The sequence below is a fragment of the Acanthisitta chloris genome, unplaced genomic scaffold, assembly GCF_000695815.1.
Source record: "Acanthisitta chloris isolate BGI_N310 unplaced genomic scaffold, ASM69581v1 scaffold20857, whole genome shotgun sequence".
In the NCBI taxonomy this organism is placed as follows: domain Eukaryota; kingdom Metazoa; phylum Chordata; class Aves; order Passeriformes; family Acanthisittidae; genus Acanthisitta; species Acanthisitta chloris.
The window spans coordinates 7,845-29,283 of record NW_008681241.1 but is presented as its reverse complement, the minus strand read 5'-3'; the positions used below and the strand labels follow the sequence as shown (position 1 = coordinate 29,283).

General features: G+C 42.4%; 1 protein-coding gene across 1 annotated transcript in view; it reads left to right on the top strand.

Annotated features, from left to right (window-relative positions):
* LOC103805394 (fatty acid desaturase 1-like) overlaps positions 1-5,756 on the top strand; it is a 9,812-nt gene extending 4,056 nt beyond the window's left edge. Inside the window, exons 4-12 of the mRNA XM_009078043.1 lie at positions 537-638; positions 837-965; positions 2,589-2,646; positions 3,089-3,165; positions 3,592-3,689; positions 4,040-4,136; positions 4,766-4,845; positions 5,249-5,374; positions 5,705-5,756. Coding sequence (XP_009076291.1) covers positions 537-638; positions 837-965; positions 2,589-2,646; positions 3,089-3,165; positions 3,592-3,689; positions 4,040-4,136; positions 4,766-4,845; positions 5,249-5,374; positions 5,705-5,756 — 819 coding nt within the window. The remainder of the gene's footprint in view (positions 1-536; positions 639-836; positions 966-2,588; positions 2,647-3,088; positions 3,166-3,591; positions 3,690-4,039; positions 4,137-4,765; positions 4,846-5,248; positions 5,375-5,704) is intronic.
* The last annotated feature ends 15,683 nt before the right edge of the window (positions 5,757-21,439 follow it).

The window sequence follows — 21,439 nt, the reverse complement described above, 5'->3', positions numbered from 1 at the left end:
TAGGGAAGGAGGGAATAGGATTTTGTGGCCCTTAGATGGGAGAAATTGGAGGGCAAAGGGTTTGAAGTTTGCTCAGACATCCCTGAAGCAAGTGCACACCAGCTAATTTATTTAAATAATCTGCTTGCCTAGTATCTGCTAAGGTGAATATTCCTCAAAGAGCATCCTTGTGTCACCCTGGAAATATGCAATGCAGTCAAGCCACAGACTTGGAAATTCTTCCACTTTCTAGCTGGTTACTTGGAAATTAATTCTTTGTGATGGGACTTCCATGCTGTAACAATCAGGCTAATTGTGGTGATGCTTTGCTGCTTTCCCTGTATTCCAGATTAAAGCAGTATCTGGAATTGAGCAGCTTTAGTGGACAGTAGCCTGGGTGGAACTTCTCAGCACTGACCATGTAAGATATCAGGGAGTGTTTCTGCCCCAAACCAGGAGGAAGATGCACTCACACTATGAAGTTGCAGAGACTCACAAGGCAAATTATTGCAATGCTACTGCAATTCTGTCCCCTCAGTGATCCTTTTGTCTTCCAGATCCAGATGGGCTGGTTCCAACATGATCTGGGGCACTTCTCTGTCTTCAGGAAGCCTAAATGGAATCGACTCCTGCAGATTGTGGTGATAAATGTTCTGAAGGTAGGTAGTTGCCTCATGGTGGAATTAGTCTCTGGGGCTAGTCAGGACTAAGCAATGGATGGGAGTGTCCCTGCATCCAGGCAGGATTGCCTGTGAGGGAAGTGCAGTGCAGCTGTCGATAAAGGGTGGATAAATAGTGATGTAGTCATTGATAATGTTCTGATTTGGATCTCTGATCTTCACCTTATCTCCGTGCAGGGGTTACCTGCCAGCTGGTGGAACCACCTGCACAACCAGCACCATGCCAAACCCAACTGCTTCCGCAAGGACCCTGACCTCAACATGCACCCTCTGCTCTTCAGCCTGGGCAGGACACTCTCCGTGGAGGTGAGCATGGACACATCTGGAGAGCCAAACTTGAATGACAGAAAGCTATAGAGTGAGATATAGTAGCAACCCAGATTGTGTCTTGGAACTATGTGATCTTAAGGTCCCTTCCAAGCCAAACCATTCTAGGATAATTCCCAAAGTCTTCCAAGGTCTGAGTTTCATGTGCTGACTGGTTATTATGATGCTGAGGCACCAGCTCCTGAGAAGCAAAGTCTTAAAGTCAGTGCTTAAGTAAGGGTGAGCACCTTGAAGGCAGCTCAAAGGATGAGTCAATCCACTTACAGTAGTGTTAGGTGTTCTTAGTGAGTCAGATGTTCCCTCTGGGTCCTTATGGCTGTGAGAGCTGTTTGGCATCTAAATCCTTCAGGACCATTTGATGTCATGCATCAAACATAAGTGCAGCAAAGTATCTCTTAATCCTAAATTTATGGCTTTCATAAAGACAAAAACTATCAGCAGACCCTCCCTGAACCCTTGGGATTTCTGATACCATCAGGATAGGCAAGGGCTCATTTGTCTTTTCCTTTCCTGGTAACTATAGAGTTACTCATGGGGTGATGAAATGGCCTTGTTGGGAGATAACCAACAAAAATAACAGCTCTGTCTCTCTCCTTGAGCTGGTAATAAACAAAGGAACTACAGCTCTCCAAGACACATGGAAAATTCCCGCTCTGCTGTCTGAGAAAGGCTCCTGGAATTATTTTAGACAAAATTCTTATTGGTAGAAAACTGTTGGTTTCAACTGGGAAGGATTTTATCAAGGATTTTCTGTAAGATCTCTGATGGCTATGTAGGTGCATGAGCAGTCAGAGTGTGCTGCTGTGTGCTGCCTGTGCTCCATTGGCTCTGATGGAGTGAGAAAAACTTCCTGTTAAAAAGCAGGAAGTTCTCATGCCTTCCTGCTTTTTAACAGGAGTCAGGCACAGCATGGATGGGCAGATGGATTTCAGGAGGTTTGTTTATCCAGTTCATTTGCTGTTTCAGTTTTGATCCAGTGAAGACATCTTTGAGGTGGTCAAGTTTTATCACAGTAAGAGAGGAGCTCTGGAAGTATTAGTACTCAAAAATTTGGGATGTCTGTACCTACCTCATCTGATATGGAAGTTCAGATGTAGCTTCCACAGCAAACACATAAAATCCTAGAATGGTTTGAGTTGGAAGGAACCTTAAACATCATCTAGTTCCAACCCCCAAAGTTGGAACCCACCAAGTTTCCTGTCTTAGTTTCCATGTTAATAACCTGTTCCTCTCTGAGCACTGATAGCATTCCATGGTCATGGTGAATACATGGAATGGTTAGATTAGGCATTCATTACCATCACTAGAAATTTCTCCTGCAAAATTCAAATTACTTGCAGGTATTTTTGCCTCCTACCATGAATTTTGGAACTCTCCTAAAAATAGTTCTGTTCTGGCACTGGCATAACACTGATACCTGGATACAGAGGCTTAAACAGAATCTGCTTCTCTCTATTTCTCTGGAACCTCAGAACCTGCTTTTCAAGTAGAAGGGTTGAATTAGAGACATTAAGAGGTAATTCAATTAGGCAGGAAAAAAAATACTTTATGAAGGCTCTCAGGTCTCCCACTGCCCCATTACAGTATCTTTTCATTTTTCAGCTGGGGAAGAAGAAGAAGAAGTTCATGCCTTACAATCACCAGCACAAGTATTTCAGCTGTGAGTATCCCTTGAAATCATGAGTGCATCTCCTCCCCAAACTAAGTGGTTTAAAGATCCTCCCATTGATGTCACAGCTTCATTGCAACAACACATCATCAGTAGGGTAAAACTAACCTGTCTCACGATGGTCTAACAAGCTTCCTTCTTGTTCAAGAAGGTCCATGTGAGGAGAAATTGCCTCTGTGGCTCTGGTAGGGTTGTGTGATGTAGGAACTAGATGGGGTGAATCAAGTAGAGGGAAGAAAGGGATGGGAAAGAAATGAAGAAATGGTGAAATGAAAAGAGGAGGAAAGTATGTGGGTGCATGAAAGTTGGTGTAAAGAGAAGAGAGTGAGTTGTCTTCTATTGGAAAGAAGAATCTTCTTACAGAAGAATATTCAGTAATATTTAGGATGAAGTAAAATGATAAATGTCTTTCTGTTTCCATTCTTTTTTTCAGTGCTGGCCCCACTTGCACTCATACCCTTCTTCCAGCTGTCTATAATCTACTTTGCAATCAAGAGGAAAAAGTGGTTGGTAAGTACTGCTTGACTGTCTGGAAAACTCAAAAATTGTCACTGTGTTAACCTTCACCTCAGGTGATTGTGGGGAGTTAGGGTAGAAAAGGCTGATTCCAGACTTGCTGCAGCAAGGGACAATTTTTAGAAGAGACTTTATAGCCTTTTAGCTGATAAGTAATAGTTAACAGAAAACTCTCAGACTAGACAGAGTGTGTTGTCAGTAGTAGTTGATGATAAAGTGAGTGATGTGGGAATATTCCACAGTCACACTCACCATGAGGCAGAATGACAGTGTGGAGTTTCCTCTGGATAAATAAGAGATCAATAAATCAGATCATTTTTTCAGCTGCAATTGAAGCAAAGGGGAGAGGGTGGAGTGGAGGGAGGTCATCAACAAAAGCTGATTTTCATCTTCCTTTGGTTTGGTTTGGGTTTTTTACAGGAACTGCTGTTGGTTGTGTCTTTCAACATCCGAGTCTCCCTCATGTATATTCCTTTAATGGGATTTAACAACTTCTTGGTGTACTACTGGCTGTCCAGGTAACACAGCACACCCAGAGTCCCCATGGCTAATGTTTGTCATCAGTACTGAGCTTCAGTGGAAATTCATGGAAACTAGTTCTATTTACTACACTTTTCTCAGAAATAAATAGCCAAGAAGAAACAGTTTCCCTTTGAGGTGGTGGTGGTTGCTCAGGGACATCTGCAACTACACCTTGAGTGGTGCTTAAACTCCAAGTTAGGAGGTGATGGGATGGAAGAGAAAATCCTGAATGCCATAAAAGTGCTTTATGTAAAAATTATTTAAGATGAGAGTCAGGAAAGTGTTTTAATGGTAAATTTGGATGGGATTAGAGATATGACAAGTGTTTCTGTGTCTGTCTGCCCAGGTACCTGGAGAGCACCTGGTTTATTTGGGTGTCACAGATGAATCACATTCCAATGCATATTGATTATGATAAGAACAAAGATTGGGTGTCTACTCAGGTGAGAATCTCCTTTCTTCTGTGAGAGTGAGTCTGCACATCTGAGCTGTAGGACAAACACAGCATTGTTATTCTCTTAGCTTTAATGCTGTGTTTGTCCTTCTGTTCATTAAATAGATACTAATTTCTGTAATCATCAAACCATTTAAAGCATCTAGGACATCTAGATTGAAAAAATCATTTTTTTTACCGAAAGGTGTTGACATATTTTTCACAACACCTTTCCCTTCCTATTATAGAAAAGTACTAATAGTGTAACAGTCAATCTCCTTTTCAAGCCAACCCAAGACAAGTAAAGTGGGACTGGATACCTTTATTTTTACCCTGCAGGTTTACTGCAGATAAGATAAATCTGACAAAATTGTCTGATAAAAATGAGTATGTAAATAGAACTTTGCTCACATCTATCCTGCCTCCAGCAGTATCATCCCACAGAGTGGATTCTAGGCATTTTCCCTTTTATCAAGGGCAAAAAACTCCACCTGGCTAGTCCTAGACTTTATTTGATTCCTCAGGGCAATGATGGCAATAATCCCTGACTCTAACTTGTCTTTTATGCTAGAAGAGGGTGAATGCTGGCAGGAAAATAAAACCTAAATCATGTATTTCTTTGGTCTTTTCCCCTCTCAGCTCCATGCAACCTGCAATGTGAACCAATCTTTTTTCAATGACTGGTTCACTGGGCACCTGAACTTCCAAATCGAGCACCAGTGAGTATGAGTATGGGTACAAGAGGGAATAATATGGGGCACTTAAAAGTGAGAAAGGCCATGTGAGGTGCTGAGGCACTGGCTCAGGTTGCCCAGAGAAGCTTTGGCTGCTCCATCCCTGGGAGTGTTCCAGGCCAGGTTGGATGGGGCTTGGAGCAACCTGGGCTGGTGGGAGGTGTCCCTGCCCATGGCAGGGGTTGGAACATGATCTCTAAGGTCTCTTCCAAAAAGCACTCTGTGTTTCCATGACTAAACCATCTCAGGTGACCCTTTGCTGTCCTTTGGGGGGAGGGCAGGGAAATATATTGAATGGGAGAACAGAGAGGTGCTATTACAGAGCATCTCTATTACAGAGAATCTCTATTACAGAGAATTCCAGTAACTCTCTCATTCCATTCTGCAGCCTGTTCCCCACGATGCCTCGCCACAACTACTGGAAAGTGGCTCCTCTGGTGAAAAGCCTTTGTGATAAGCATGGCATTGAGTATAAAAGCAAGACTTTACTGACAGCCTTTGTAGACATTTTGCAGTAAGTATCAATTAGCGAGGTAGTTTTGCACTGTAATGGCATACTAGGAAAGGATACAGGCAAACATTTCAAATCAGTGTCCATGGAGAGATCAACCCTAGAGTTTATTTAGATTTTTCTAAAGGCACCTTAAGTTGTAAAGTTTCAAAGAATTTTTTTCTCTTCCTTAAATCCTCTCAACTCATTCCCAGTAGTTAGACTTTGCTATGACATGTCCATGCATTTTAGAAGTCCCATTTATTTCTTTTTTGCATCTAAACTACAATTTGCTTCCCACAAAGTTGAATATTGTCTCCTCACAAGTGATTTTTTTACCTTCTCTTTCTGCAGTTCACTGAAGGATTCTGGGGAGCACTGGCTTGAGGCATATATGCATGGCTAGAAACTGGCAACTCTCAAAGGGAACCTCTTCACCTGACAAGTAACTCCTGCCAAGAGTCAGCACAGACCATCAGTGTGTGTGTCTTCAGGCATAGAAACTCGGGAGCTGGGCAAAGTTAATTGCAGTAAGAATCAAGTGGGAAAGTGGCTTAAAGATAGATTTATTTTTTTTCTTGTTCCCAACCATGAACCTCTATTTTTCTCGTTCTCAATCTCAGAATTTAGAGATGGGCTTTTAAACTGGGGAGAAGTAGCTCTTGAATTAGCTTGATAAATTTAAGTTTGTTGGAGGCTCCAGCTCATTGCTGATGGAAGAAGTTTGAAATGAAATTCATCATGGGGTCATAGAATCCCAAAATGGCTTGGGTTGGAAAGGACCTTAAAGCTCATCTCTTTCCAACCCCCGGGCAGGGACGGGACACCTCCCACCAGCCCAGGTTGCTCCAAGCCCTGTCCAACCTGATCATGGACACTTCCAGGGATGGAGCAGCCACAGCTTCTCTGGGCAACCTGAGCCAGTGCCTCAGCACCTCACAGGGAAGAATTTCTTCCCAATATCCCATCTAAACCTACTATCTGTCAGTTTAAAACTGTTGTCCCTTGTCCTATCACTACAAGTCCTGCTAAAAACTCTCTCTCCATCTTTCTTAAGAACCTCTTTCAGTATTAAGGTCTCCTTAGTGTTTTTTGGCTTAGTGAATCAGTGAAAATGGGATAACACAAAGCAAACTGCAGGAAGTCAGGAGACATTAGGACAGGGGGAATCTTTAAGGGATGTTCTAGAATAGAGGAAACAAAGGTGCAAAGAACAAGAAGGCCTGGGGTATGTCCCCATTGCTACTGATCATGTGTACACTACTTTCTCTGACTGCTCAGGTGTTACCACTAGTTCTGCTCATGGATTGCATGGGGAGGCAGATAAGTAGATGCTGGTTGGCACCTGCAATGGCTGGTTTGAACAAAGTCTGTATAGCAGGGATTGTTTATAGGCACAAATACGTGTATATATTTAAATTGAGTGGTGACTGTGCTGTCTGATTGGCTTTCTGCTGTAAAGCAGCTTTGACTAAGGTGGAGAAGCCCAGGCACGGAGGAGCAGGTCCAGATTTCAAGGGTATTTAGGCTGCTCTTGCTTTTATATGTATTAAATTTTATCTCAATGTTTACTTCTTGGTGATTCCAAGGACCTGTGGTTATGGTCAAGGACAGCTTCTCTGCTAGTGGGAAGTGCAATGCCCACACCTGTAGGGGCACAGTGGCTCTCCAAGAATATTATTGGGTTTTGAGAGAGCCAACAAAATGAAGAAGTTAGGAGTGGGCCTAGAGTTGAATATTTCCACTGAAAGTGCTTTAATTTTATGGGAAAGATTAAATGTCAAGGAGGAGAAATGGGTAACAGGTCATAGAAATACAGAAGAACAAGATGTGTGGGTATCATGTAACAGCAGGAAAAGAAGCTGAGTGGTGATAACATGGTTGTTTGGAACAGCTAGAGTATGGGAAAAAAAGAGAAACTGTAAGAAATTAATTGTAAGATAATTATCAATAAAGTTCTTCATGATTTTTTGATTGAAGTCAATGCCTGTTTCAGAAAGAGTGGGTGAGCTCTGGTGAATCTTGCTGATTTTGCAAAGGAATTATGATTCAGTGATATTTCCTAATATCATGTGGAGCTGATAGATTCATTAGGAGACAGTTGAGCCACACTGGCAGAACCTGAATTGTTCTATCCACACTGAACACCACAAAGGTGTTCTGTAATGACAAATAAATAGACAATTTGCCCAGAAAAGCAAAGACTGTGTGGTTCTTCTGCTCTGCCATTCACACCCAGAACTTTCAGTGGACAAAGCACCCAAAGGAGGAAGATGTGGAAGATCTTAAAGTGAGATACTACCAGAAACAACATGACCCATCTTAACCCACTGATCAGCAGCTCACATGAATTACAAGCTGCAGACACCAACAGCTCTTTTCTATGTAATAAATAACATCAAGCACAACACACAGAGCAGAAGAAGTTTGGACTTCTTATCTTTGCCTTTGTTCTTTTTAAAGAATATCTCCATTTCTTCTTTGTATTTCTATTTTTGTGTGTAGGTGCAGGTACTAAATAACACTGTTTTGGTTACTAATAGCTGAGAGATGTCTTTGAAAATGATCCTGTTTAAAAAAAAGGAGTTATTAAAAAAGAGATTTAGAGGTAATTTGGAAATCCCTTCTAACTAGTACCTAGAAAAACTCTGTTGCCCCAAATCCAAGGAGTGACATCCACAGTTATGTGCAACAGTAGAAACATTTGATAAATACTTGAGGGATGATACTGTCCTGGGATGAATTCAGGGATTTCACTGCCTGTTTGGTAATACATGAGGACATTTTGTTGTCTTGCTGAAGGTAATATAAATATTAAGGATTCCTACTTTTTTTTTTTAACCAGTGAGAGTTGAAAGCTGCTAAAATCCTGAGTCCCACTGAAATCAGTACAAGACTGGTCAAAATAGTTCAAACTGGGCTCAGACTCATGCACCAAACTGATCATTTGTTGCTTTTAATGAGAATTCTCCACATTTGAATGTAGTTATTTATTGAGTCTTTTTGCAACTTGATTTTAATTAAAATGTTTCTGTCTTCACTAGGCTCAATAGGCTGTTCTGGGTCAATATTCATTTCTGTAGCTATTTTGTAAGGGTTATTAACAATGAAGATATTTTACCTGATCAAATTCTGACATGGCTCACAAACTTTAAGGTGTCAGGGTAACACCTGGTGAGGGGTTACCCTGAAAGACAGTATATTCCATCTGGAATACTGGGAAGAAACAAGAAAACTGGGGAGACTGTTTGCAGATTCCTCCTTGCTGCAGAAGTTTATGCTGGGATGCTGCTAGGTGGTGGGGTTTTTTTAATCCAGGTAGAGCAAAAGCTCTTTGATATCCTTGTTTTTGTTCTTTGATCAGGCTCTAGATTTAGGGATGCAGTTGGATAAGGTGGTTTAGGTGGAATCTGATGGAAAGAATTTCGATCTGGCAAGAACAACTCCCTTTTCTACTTGCTTTGTGTGGCAAGACCTCAGCTTAGCACCTGCCCACAGAAGGGCAAAGTGATTCCCATCAGAGATTTATTCACTGATTGCTCTTCTCACCCACCCTGCAAAAAATTGCTCAAGTTATTCAGTGTCATTGCCTAAACTCTTCAGTAACTGATTTGTGGCCAACTTGTCACCTGACCTGAAGGAAATGACAATTGGATATATCTATATCTATACTGTATCTATATTGATATTTATAGAGATGCTATCTGTATCTCCATATATATGGCTATACATATAATGTATAGCTGAATTCTGAACCAGAAATAGAAGTGATATCTATGCTGAATTCTGATGATACAGGTGACCATATTCCAGCTTACCTCCTAAACTGCCTTTTCTTCAGGTGTTGCCCACAGTAGGTGTGTTCTGCTATTACCCTAAAGCTCTGAAAATGCTGAGCTGTTCTCCTCAGCATGTACAGAGCTGCCTCTGCCTGAGCAGTTTTTATCTTATCACCCACCTAAGGATGAGGTGTGTCTACTTTTCCTGCCTGCTGTACCCCTGAGGGGCCTCATCCCACAGGCATGCTTGGATGACACTTGACATACAGGCAGGACTGTGCTTTTCAGAGGATATTTATGTTTATTTTCTTTCTAAAATGGACCGATGTGGTACCTAAGCTGTTATCTTAGGCAGCCTTAAGTTGTGCTGCTGAGCCTGTCCTTGCTCAGACTCCACAAGGGACTAGAAAGTAACCAAGTCAGTTGTTCAAATGTTGGGTTTCAGTGTCCTTTTTGGGGAGTTGCTCTCAAGGGCCATGCCCTGTGCACACACTGCACTCTGAAAATACCTGTGATGGGCCTCAGGTACCATGATAGTACCACAGGTGTCAAGAGGATGGTGCCAGACTCTTCTGTAGTTCCCAGTGATGGATCACAGGGTAATAGCCATAAACTGAAACACAAGAAGTTCCACCTCTACATGAGGAAGAACTTCTTTAAATTGAGGGTGGCAGAGCCCTAGAACAGGCTGCCCAGGGAGGTTGTGGAGTCTCCCTCTCTGGAAACACAAACTCACCAGATGTTGCTGTGTCACCTGCTCTAGGTGACCCTGCCTTGGCAGGGGGGTTAGACTAGATGATCTCCAGAGGTCACTTCCAACCCTAACTATTCTGTAATTCTGTGCTCCTGTCCCCACTCCTGGAACAAAACAGTAACGTGCCTTGTACACTAGAGGATGAATAGTTGTGTGCAGAAGTTGAGGAAACAGAGATTACTGGAGAGCCTAGAGAAGCTTGTGCAACATGAAGTGGTGAGTTCTATGATGCTGTTGTAAGAGCTGTTGGAAACATCTGTCATGGTCTGTGATGTCTTCTGCTACACAGTGCTGGTAGAGTCAGCTACAAGTTAGGCTCTGCACATACAAGTTGGAGTCTGAAACCAATGTGCTAATTCCCTTCTTAACAATGTGTTTGGTGCTGAACGTGCCAACTTTGGTTGCAGCATCTTCAAAAGCCAGGAATGGGCTCTTTAATGGACTGTTGAGTTCAAATGGTTACCTGGACACGAGATGAAGTAGGGAGAAGCCAGTGTGGTGATCCTGTGTTAACAGGATATGTCATACAACATAGATTTTCCTTTGAGACTGTCAGAGCTATTATACTGACAATGTGTATAGAAGTGTTGCCAAATGCACTTCCATCAGAATAGTGCAATCTCTGTGCTTAATGTATGTAACAACAAGAAGAACTAAAGATAAGGGCAGATATGCTCTTTTAACATCTCTAAGTGTAGGTTGCTTTGATTTCCTCAATACGTTCATGTGAACTTAGAAAATCATCTAAACAGTGATAAAGGTTAATGAATTTGTTCAGGTCTTCAAATGAAAACCTGCTCTCACCACTGGGATTTTGCATGCCAAAGAAGCCAGAAAGTATTCCTAAAATAAAGGTGAAAAAAAGAGTCAGTGCTTGTGTTTCAGAAGGTGTTTGTGTGCTTGAAGTCTCTGCTTCTCATATCAAGAAATACTCAACTTGTAAAACCCTGCTCAGAGGGAGAAATAATCATAGAATCATCCTAGAATGGTTTGGGTTGGAAGGAATCTCAAAGCCCATCCATTTCCACTCCCTGCCATGGGCAGGGACACCTTCCACTAGCCCAGGTTGCTCCAAGTGCCATCCAACTTGGCCTTGCAGTCAGAGATGATCTTTCCTCATGACTGAACCAAAACTAGCACTAACCTCCAGCAGTGTTTGGCCCTTTATGAAGTCCAACCTCAGTTCCAAAGTTTATTTGCTGGAGAAACCAAGTAGGATTATTAAGAGGCTAAAATGATGGAAACAGATAGAATCCTATCACCAACACTACAATAACTCCAGTATAATAAATACAGCAGCAACTACAACACAGGTAAATGCTGGCAACCTGATAAGAAACCATGACACAATTCCCAACAAGAAAGAGTTTGTTCCTTATTTTTGGACTCAGGTTGAGTTTTAATCAGCAGAACATTCCGGCTGGTAACCACACTAATGAACTGATGCTGCTTCCACTTGGTTCTCAGTATACTCCTCATCTCCTCCATGGATTGTGGCAGCTTTGTATCAAAATATTAATTATTTCCCTATGCTTCAAGTAGTCCTTGATGAGCTGTGAAGATGTTCCTCATTTAGAGGCCCTTAAGGGTATTTGTGTCTTTTCAGAAAGATGATTTTCCACTTAGAGCTGAGAATATGTGAGGAAAAATAAGAACCAAGTGAAAGAATCTTTATTGCTTTGATTTTGTGATGTGTTGGAACCATTCCAGTGGAAACATGCTCAACAATCCATACTATGTGCCAATGAATCAAGTTCATTGATGGAAGATGTTGACACTAGGGTGTTATTCTGATCGCTGATGGATTAGAAGAGACTCAGCCTACATGTATTAGTGAAATAAAAATAAGGCTATTTTTAAGCACTATTACTTGCCTTTTGGGTCCTTTAATAGCATATAATCCCAGAAAAATCTAACATGAACATCTAGAATCTCCAGCACCAGAATCCAGTGTGGATTAATATTAGATTGGCTTTATAAGCCTCATTTCCTATCCCTGCATAGTGACTGCTGATTTTTGGGTTCTTTCACATAGACTGTTTGCTGTATCAAACTTCAGAGGAAAATAACAGCACCAGCAATTGTTTTAAAAACATGTGGGAAGTGTCAATTGATCACAGCAGCTTCATTCTGCTTTGGTGTAAGTATCTAGTGTCAAACATACAAGGTATTTTAAAATTACCTATTTATCACTGCACAATTCTTATGCCAAAAAAATGCTGTGCTGATACACACAGATTTATCCCAACCCATTGAGCAAGAACAAGCTCATTATGCAAATGAAGCCTATATACTCTGCAAGAATTGCTGCACACAGAGATCTACGTGACCCTAATTTTCACTCTGACTCACAATTCCATTTTTGTGAGCACAACTGTGCATGGCAGTTGGATACCAGTTGGTGTGGAACTGGGGTTTGCTTACATGGGCATTTCTACCCATTTATGACCTGTTGTATCAGTGTAACACTGACACAAAGCTTCGATCCTCTGTGTCTGTGAGGTATCTAGAGCAACAAAGAGGCATGAGAGAGCATAAGAGGGACCGTGTTAGATCAGAGCAACATTCCAGCCAGCCCAGTGTCCAAAAGTGGATGCCTGGAGAAGGATATAAACCCAGATTTGATAGGGATTAATTGCAATGTCTGTTTTCTTATGGGATGAATACATGGTGACTTAGGGAGTGTGGGAAGGAGCAGCTCTGACCACTGAGACAGTGATGGAAAGGGTAGCTCTTCTCAGGAATTACTCATTCCACTCCCACTGATGTACTAGGACCTTTGAAATTGCTTTCTCATGCCAGATGTTACAAGGATTCACTAACCTTCTTCTGTTCCTCTGAAATGATGAAATAGCCTACAACACTTTAACCTGCTGCAATAGCAGTGGATTTACCAGGCTGTGGCTCCTCATGAAGCTGCAAAAGGATTTCTCTTCATTTTTTAACATTGTTGAAGTTGGTATTAGGGCTAAACAACACATCAGGAGAAATGACAACTAACCAGAATCAAACCCCACATAAATAACACATATTAAAAATCTATGCATAAGAAAAAAATTCTCTCAAACTAAGATTCCTTGGATTGGTCCTGTTAGGTCAGAGTGAGAGGAGTCAATCAATTTTGGAAGGTCTGTCTGGCTTTCTCTCAGGGCCTGCTGGGATTTCTGCTGCCTGTCTCAACACCCCATGATGAGGCTCCAGTGTGCTGAATCAGAAAGGTTGGAATGCACAGCCATGCACAGCTATGAGCAAAGCAGAGCAGGCAGGGACTAACCAGCAAAATGCTCATTCTAATAGCTTTAAATATCAGCTGTGGGACATGAGCTGAAAGTCTGATATTGCAGCATACAGAATTTGCTCAATGTAAGTAAGGGGTGGTGAGGTAAGCTTTTAACCCTAGGAATGAAGTTGCAGGCTGTGGGTGTATGGAAATGAAAGACAGGTTCTCAGGGTGCTTCTAAATCCTTTTTTATTAACTCTCTTCTTCTTTTTTTTATTGCTCTTAACAACTTTCAAATTAAGAAAATCCCTTTCAGCAAGAAAGTGGGACATGCTGACAGCCACTGGTGTGAGATAAAACTCAGCCCTCAATCCCCATGTGACATTACAAATTAGGAACGTTTTTTTGGTTACCACTTATAGTAAAAAGCAACTATAGACACAAGCAAGATAAACAACTTCCAAATTGGAGCCTGCAGTAGAGTTAAAAAATAAATCTCTGCATGTAGCTGCTTTTCCAGGTTTCTTAAAACAAAGTTACTTTGGTGGTTTTGTACCATCATGTCTTGCCCTCACTTTTCACCTGCTGGCAGGTTTCAACTTGCAGAGTTCATGTTTATTCTGCTGAATGGATTGTGTCCTACATTTATTGGAGATTTAGAAAAGGGAATATTATCCAGAGGATGGTGAAGCAGCAGGCTGGGAGCACATCCTGACTTCTCTGCTCTCTGGCTTGAGATGAAATCCGGAAGAGCCTAATAATGGAGAAGAAAAAGGACTGAGGAAACTTTTCCCTGCCTCGAGATGGGATTGGGACTGGGATTTACAGTTTGAGCATCTCTCTGAACTGTGTCCCCTCCAATGAGCCAAGGAAGCTGTGTTTCCTGAAAAATCTCAACTTCTCTTTGTCCCTTTAGTTCTCTCTATCAAGGCCACAAGTTCCTCATTTTAACTACTCGTAGGTGATGCCTAAATGCTCTGTGTTGTATTTTTAACCAACGTACCCTTTTTTTTCCTTATGGACTGTTACTTTGCATCCTTGCCACACTCACCAGGACAAAATCAGAATATCCCTAGATAGTTTCATTGCAGCTCTAGATAGGACCTGGGTGAGTTATCTTTGCTGTCTCCATTTCTGGCTAATAACAACTTGGGGAGGGATTTACTTCAGAACTACTATCTCTAGTTTAGCTGCTCCTAGTATTTTGCGACTATTTCTTCCCTCTGTAAGTAGATTTGATATAAAAACTGGCCCAATATCCAGTATAATGCCTGGGTTTAGACAGCTGGAGTGTGAGCTGTCCTTCTCCATAACATCTGTTGGTGTTTCTTACCACAAGTACACCAAGTGCCTTATGTGCAGCACAGCAGAGGAGATCCCAGCTAATGGCTTGCAAATTTATTGAAAGCATGCCAAGAGTAGCAGCTAATGCCAACAAATCTAAGTAGCTGTTTTTTTCAGGGAGCTGTACAAGAGCCCTGTTCCCTATCCTTGTAGTCCTTGTATTATGGTGCCTTTCAGGCCTTGATCAGCATCAGTTGTCCTTTTGTGTTGTCCTTTTCGTTCGATTCAAGTGTCTCCTCTCCACTCACCTGTTGGTTGCAGCAGGACAGAGACAGCCAGAGATGTCCATGTGGCACAGTGACTTCTTCTTCAGCAACATTCTTGAGTGGTTCTTTCTCTTGGTCACGTTGCTGTATCGTCATAACCTTCCTGTGTCCACCCCAGTGATTCTGTTATCTCCATTTTCCTCTGCACCTCCCCAGCTCCACTCCAACCTGTTTCCTTCCAGCTCCAGACCTCCTTCCAGCCCTGCTATTAGAATCATAGAATCACAGAAGGGTTTGGGTTGGAAGGGACCATACAGATCATCTAATCCACCCCCTGCCATGGGCAGGGACACCGGCCCAGGTTGCTCCAAGCCCTGTCCAACCTGGCCTGGAACACTCCCAGGGATGGAACAGCCACAGCTTCTCTGGGCAATCTGTGCCAGTGCCTCAGTACCCTCACAGGGAGGAATTTCTTCCTAAAATCCAAATGAAACCTGCCCTCTACCAGTTTAAAACCATTCCCCCTTTCCCTAGGACATAGCCAGCAGTGGCATACACAGTCCAGTTTTAGCCTGGCATGGGCCAATTGCCCAGTGTCGGTGTGGCTGTGGCTGGGTCATAGCAGTAACAACTTGCCTTCAGTTCTTCTCTTAATGAGATGGTGACTTTGGAAAAATTAATGGAATGGAATTCTCTTTGCTGCTTCCTCCTTGTGGAGCAGAAGATTCCTGGAAAAGGAATTCTGTCTTGATAAGCAAGCTTTTAAATATGGCCTCAGATATTAAAAGCAAGGCTGAGGCATCACTGCCTCACTCATACAGACTGTTTTATTGTCTTCCGTGAGAGTGTTGTCACCATTCAGTGACATGAACCAGGGTGTGCCTTGTGCTTCTGCTGGAATGTCTGAGTCTGCTGACAGCAATATAATCCCTCTTGTCTCTGCAGAGAAACCCTCCTAACATGTTTCCCACTGGCAGAGCTTCCCTGGGGACAGGGCAAGGTTATATGGATTTTAAATAAAAGCTGTGGGAAGGCAATCAGGGGTTGTCTAATTGTACAATGGTTAGGCTTGGAAGGGACCTTAAAGTCCATCCAGTTTCACCCCCTGCCATGGGCAGGGACACCTTCCACTGGCCCAGGTTGCTCCAAGCCTCATCCAACCTGGCCTTGAACACTTCCAATGATAGGACAGGCAGAAGACTGTTAGTGGTTTTTATACCCAGACTACATGCTTTGGTTTGTTAGTATGAGGGGTAAGAACTCTCTAAATGAAGAGACCTCTGAAGATGAATGTGCAAGTGCAAGAAAGTGGCCTCAGTTCCTTCTTGCCTGGCTCTATCTCTATCTTGTGTCTCAGCCTACCATGTGGTACTTCTGTCAGCTACTCTCTCTGCATCCTTTCACTACATTTCATTGTGATATTAATGCTGATGGAAAAGATCTTGGTGCTAACTGATGAGCTGGACCAGATAAGCCCAGAAAAACTCTACTAGTTTGCATGGTGGGACTGCCAGGAGAAGGGGATAAGACCTTCTGGTTACTGACAACAGGATCTTCCCATTTAGATTATCCTACAGAACTCATCTTTGAGCTGAACTTGTCCTTTGTGTCACTGCTTGATGCTTTTATCATTATTCCCATCTGGAACTGGGAGCAAACCCTGCCTGCTCCAGGTGCTGTCTAGCCCATGTGCTTACTAAAGTGAAATATTGGCTGTAGCAATGTTCTCCCCTCGGTAGCAAATGCAGTCAAAGGAAGAGGAAATACATTCCAGGATTCTACTTTACATTTGACATTTTCTAAAGCCACTTGTGGTGCACTCCTTGGCTCCTGGGTGGATTATACCTTAATTCAGGAGCCAGCAGTTCCCCTTACCACAAACAGCACATAAAGAGGGAAGCAGTTTGGTGCTTTGAAGCCTCTTTGCCTCCTCAGTGGTAGAGCATGTACTGACACACTTGTTAGGACTAATAATGGTCTTTGCATTAGTAAATGTGGCCCTCAGTGCCACATCTATGTGGCTTTTAAATCCCTCCAGGCATTGTAACTCCACCACTGCCCTGGGCAGACTTGACAAACCTTTTGGGGAAGAATTTTTCCCTAATACCCAACCTCAACCTCCCCTGGCACAACTTGAGGCTCTTGTTCTGTCACTTGTTACCTATGAGCAGATCCTGATCCCACCTGGCTACAACCTCCTGTCAAGGAGTTGTAGAGAATGAGAAGGTTGCCCCCAAACCTCCTTTTCTCCAGGCTGAGCTCCTGCAGCTCCTTCAGCTGCCCCTCACAGCACTTTTGGGAGCACTTTTGCCTGCCTTGGCTGCATCCTGCCAACCTGCTCTTGACCAGCACCTCAAATGCCACCCATGCCTTCCTGTGAGCATCTAAAGGAGCTTCCCAGAGCACTTGCAGGCTTTGAACTGACTCATGTCCTGCTCATTTCACCTAAAACCACAGAAAATGTCGAGTTGGAAGAGACCCATGAGGATAATTGAATCCAAGTCTCTGCTCCTTGCAGAACTACCTAAACCTAAACCACTCAGCTATGAGCATTGTCCAGACACTCCTTGAGCTCTCACAGACTTAGTGCCATGACCTTCTCACCTGCTGAAGGGCCAAAAGAGATGGAAGATCCTGGCATGATGCCCACAGGTGGAATTTTGTTTTGCAGTTCCAATAGTTTAGCAGTTTAGCATCTCTCAAGGAGAAAACCAGGAAAGGATTAAGAAAAATAATTCAAGTTTGCCTCCTTGTGGCTCTGTCCTGCTGTTACGCCTGGAAATGAGCCACTTTTTCCTTTTCATTCCCAGTCTGCTGCTGAGACTGGAACAACTGTGTCCATAACAGATTGCATAGAGCATCCCTGACCTTCCAGCACTTCAGGAGGGATTTTGGAGACTCTCAGTGGCAGCCAGGAGTGTCCAGGCAGGACAAAGAATGGAGTTTTGCCTGATAATATGCAATACAAAGCAGTGCTCCTGCATGGAAGTCCTGGATGCAGGACAAAGAAATATTATCCAAAGAGGTGTAATGACAATATAAAAAAACTTGTACGACCCAAAGGAAAAGCCACACCAGGCTATAAACTATTCCAAATTAGCTCTGAATTACACAATTGTTATCAGGCCTTTTAGAGAGTAAGGAACTTTGCTGTCAATACCTGTAACAGACTCATATAAATGACCACCAGAAAAATCTTGGACAGACAAAACACCAGTTTTTAAGTAGCTCGTAAAAGAGAAAAAAAATGAGATGAAAATGCTAACACTCATTATGGGTCAATTTGAAATAATGGATAAAAGAGAAAAAAAATGAGATGAAAATACTAACACTCATTATGGGTCAGTTTGAAATAATGGCAGATTTGGAAACCAGGACTTAAAATTTACAGCTTGAAAGCCAAACCTTTATATCTAGAGCAGCCACTCCAGCACCTGAATGAGAAGGACCATTGTCCACATGGAAATTCAGTGTGAAGTTCACATTAGTGCCTTGCTGCAGTTTTTTCCCTCCTCTGTGTCCTGACTGCTCTGCATTTATGCTTTGAATGGCTTTGACTCACCTGTTTTACCACCAAATTGTGAGAGCTTGTTCAGAAATGAGAGACCTTGGCAGACATGTGCCTTACCTGCCTGCAAGCCAAAACAAGGCACTTCAGCATCTCACACCACATGCAATTAGTGTTGTTTTCAACGTGATGTGGAGAAAGGAGGAAGCAACAGGCATGTATCTCTATCACCTTCTTTTTGGATGTAGCTTAGGATGCTGTGAGGAGTTTGCCAGTGTCCAGGAGGACACATCTTTGAGGAGACTCTCTCGCTACCACAGAAGTTGTTCTTTGCTACTAATTTTCTAAGGGGGAGAGACTGAGGATGACAGGTCAGAATCCTGGAGTTCCCTTCTGCACAAGAGCCCTCCAAAACCCCTTTCCAAGAAATGGAGCACAGGAATAGTTACATGGCCCTTGATAGAAGTAGCCTTTTCTTTTGCTCCATCCTGCACAAGGTGGAAGGGGATGTGGTGCCATTGGTAGGAGTAGGCACCTCCATTGCTTGCTCCATGTAGTACCTGTGAGAGACTAGCAGTGGTTGGGACTGACTCCAACAGCACAGGCTAGTGAAACTCATTCCTTTGCTTTCATCTGCAGCTCACAGAGCCCTCGTATGCCTCTTCCAATGGGAAATGAAGTTGCATTATGTCCCTGATATAATCCCCTTAACCGCAAATTAATTACTTAGCCTTTTGTCCCAGGACACTGGGAGATCCTGCTACAGTGAAGTCTGCATTTCCAGATCCATATCTCCCTGGGATAATCCCAGCTGCTGCCAGGCTTTGTGTTTCATGCCCAAGAGACAGCACTTGTATCTTGTGGAGTGGTTTGGTGCCTGGCACAACCTCCTCCTTAGGCTTACAATCTGTAACCTGCAGTGCATCAGCAACTAGTAGTTACCCAGGGCTAAGATTAAACAATTAGCACTCCACTTGGATCTTCAGAAGTATCCCACAGGCATAGATTGTTTGTCTAATCAAGGATTAGGAGCAATTAGGAGAAGTCCAATGCAATACTTGCATGGTACCCACTAATAGCCATCGTGCTGGGCTGGCACAGGAGGTTTAGGACATGTGACTTTGTAATGCAATCAATTTCCTCCCAAGGATAACCCTCCAGGTGGGTCATGGAACAAAGCATTGCAACTAGTTAACCTATGGAACACTAATCCATGAATCCAAATAAAGATCTAGGATCTGTCCCTCAATGGACTTGTCCTAGTGGGGAGAGCAGAACTCTTGATCCACCAATTAAAGGATGTAGAACTGAAAGGAAGTGGAGTGCAAATGAAAATTCACCTTAAGCCCACATTGTTTCCCTATTCTTTATTCTTGTCAGGCATTATAATTCCCCCAGTTACCTTCTGAGCCTAGGAAACACATTTGTTCCCTTTGTCAGGCATTATAATTCCCCCAGTTACTTTTTGAGCCTAGGAAACACATTTGTTCCCTCAGTAGCTGCTTTATCTGTCTCAGTTCTAGCATTTATTTATATTTTAAGGATGCTTTTCACCTCAAACCTTCTGTTTTACTTAGATAGTTTCAAATTGTGCATACTCTGAATAAACTCCTACGAACAATTTCACTTTGTTACCCTCTGCTGACCCATAACTGGAAAAAGCTGAAGCAAAACCCAACTGGGAACGGTTAAACTGTACTTTTACCAATATTTATTTCGATAACACAGGTCAGTTTTGCATGAAGAACACAAACCAATCTAACAAAACCAAGAGATCATTAAATAATCTGGTAAACATTAATATTCGTTAATGAGGTCCTGGATGTCTCAGAATGTAATACCTTGTTTGTGCACCAGGTCTAAGTCCTTTTGTTGCCTGTTCCCAACCTGCCTTTCCTGGTTTCTGTGAACTGCAGGGATTATTTGACCTTCCTCTGATACACACTTTGGGTTACACATTGCCTACAAACATTAGGGACCATTCAACCCTCCTTAAATAGTAAGCCCAAGACTATTAATTTCACTCTGGTTGGTACCATTGGTCTATCTCATCCTCAGGCCTCACAAAAAAAGCAATTGAGATAATTATGTGTGGAGAGGAGGAAGGGAAAGGGGATGGGGAAAGGCTTACATTGGCTGAAGATTGTATCAGATGGGGAGTTAAGAAACCTCCTGTCTTAGTCTGAAATAAGCCATCAAAAAAATAGTTTTGCTACCTTCAATTACATTTATAGATAGAATCATTAATCTTAACCTTATTGATTCTTTAAATACTGTTTTTTGGGGAAAGTTCTGTATGAAAAATAGGAAACTTTGATAATAGGTAAGTAGGATACAGAAAACTTTGAGCTTAGCTGAACAATATGTTTGCCAATGTCCTGGCCTTAGCTGAAGATGTTTCTAATACAAAACCCTCTTAAAGGAGGTGCTGCAATGCAGCATTCACTTATCTGTGCTTAACACCTCTTGTATTCATGGGTTAAAGTATATTATCTGCTCTTGTATGTTAGAAACTTCTGCTATGAAGGAATTATATACTTATTTGTCATGGTTCCTTGTGAGTGTGTGAGAAGCTTTCAACAGCTATTGATGAGTTATTCAAAGGCACAGGTGAGGGTGAGTGTCTGTGATTGCCACAGCATTGATTGGTTGATTTGTTTTACAACCTGAGGTTGCAGGTAATAAATCCATGTGGTTTCCAAAGTGAGCTGCACTTAAGGACCTGTGGATGGGAAGTAAGTTGGTGTGTAACCTGTACCTGTGCCACCTATGCAAATTTATGCTTCCAAATGCAATTGCAAGCCAAAATATAAATCAAATAGATCATTTATAGGTTATATTAGATAAATGCTGCTTGGCAAGCAAGATTGATTTGTGTGGTTTAGTTAGTATTAACCTCCTGTTTCTGCTTCTTTCCTCTTAGCAGAGAAACAGAAGGAAGAAAATCCCCCCCAAAAAAGGATGACTTGAGATGAAATGTGGATCCAGTCACTCCAGGTGAAACAAGGCAGTTAGGTAACTCAGGTACAGGTTGAGCAAGGAACTGGTCCAGCTACAAAATCTAGTTCCTCCCTTTTAATCTTGATAATGGCTCCTAAGTGACAGAATGAATTATATTGCTCTGCTTTGCTCCCCCTCGTTTCCCTCCAATAAAAGTGAGTAAATTGTTCTCCCAGAGTGAGTGAGTGGGTGTCTGGGGTTTTGTAAGACAATTCTAAGTGTGGAAAAACAGCAATTCTCGGTTGAGATTGGTTGAATAAGGAACTTGACTGTGATAT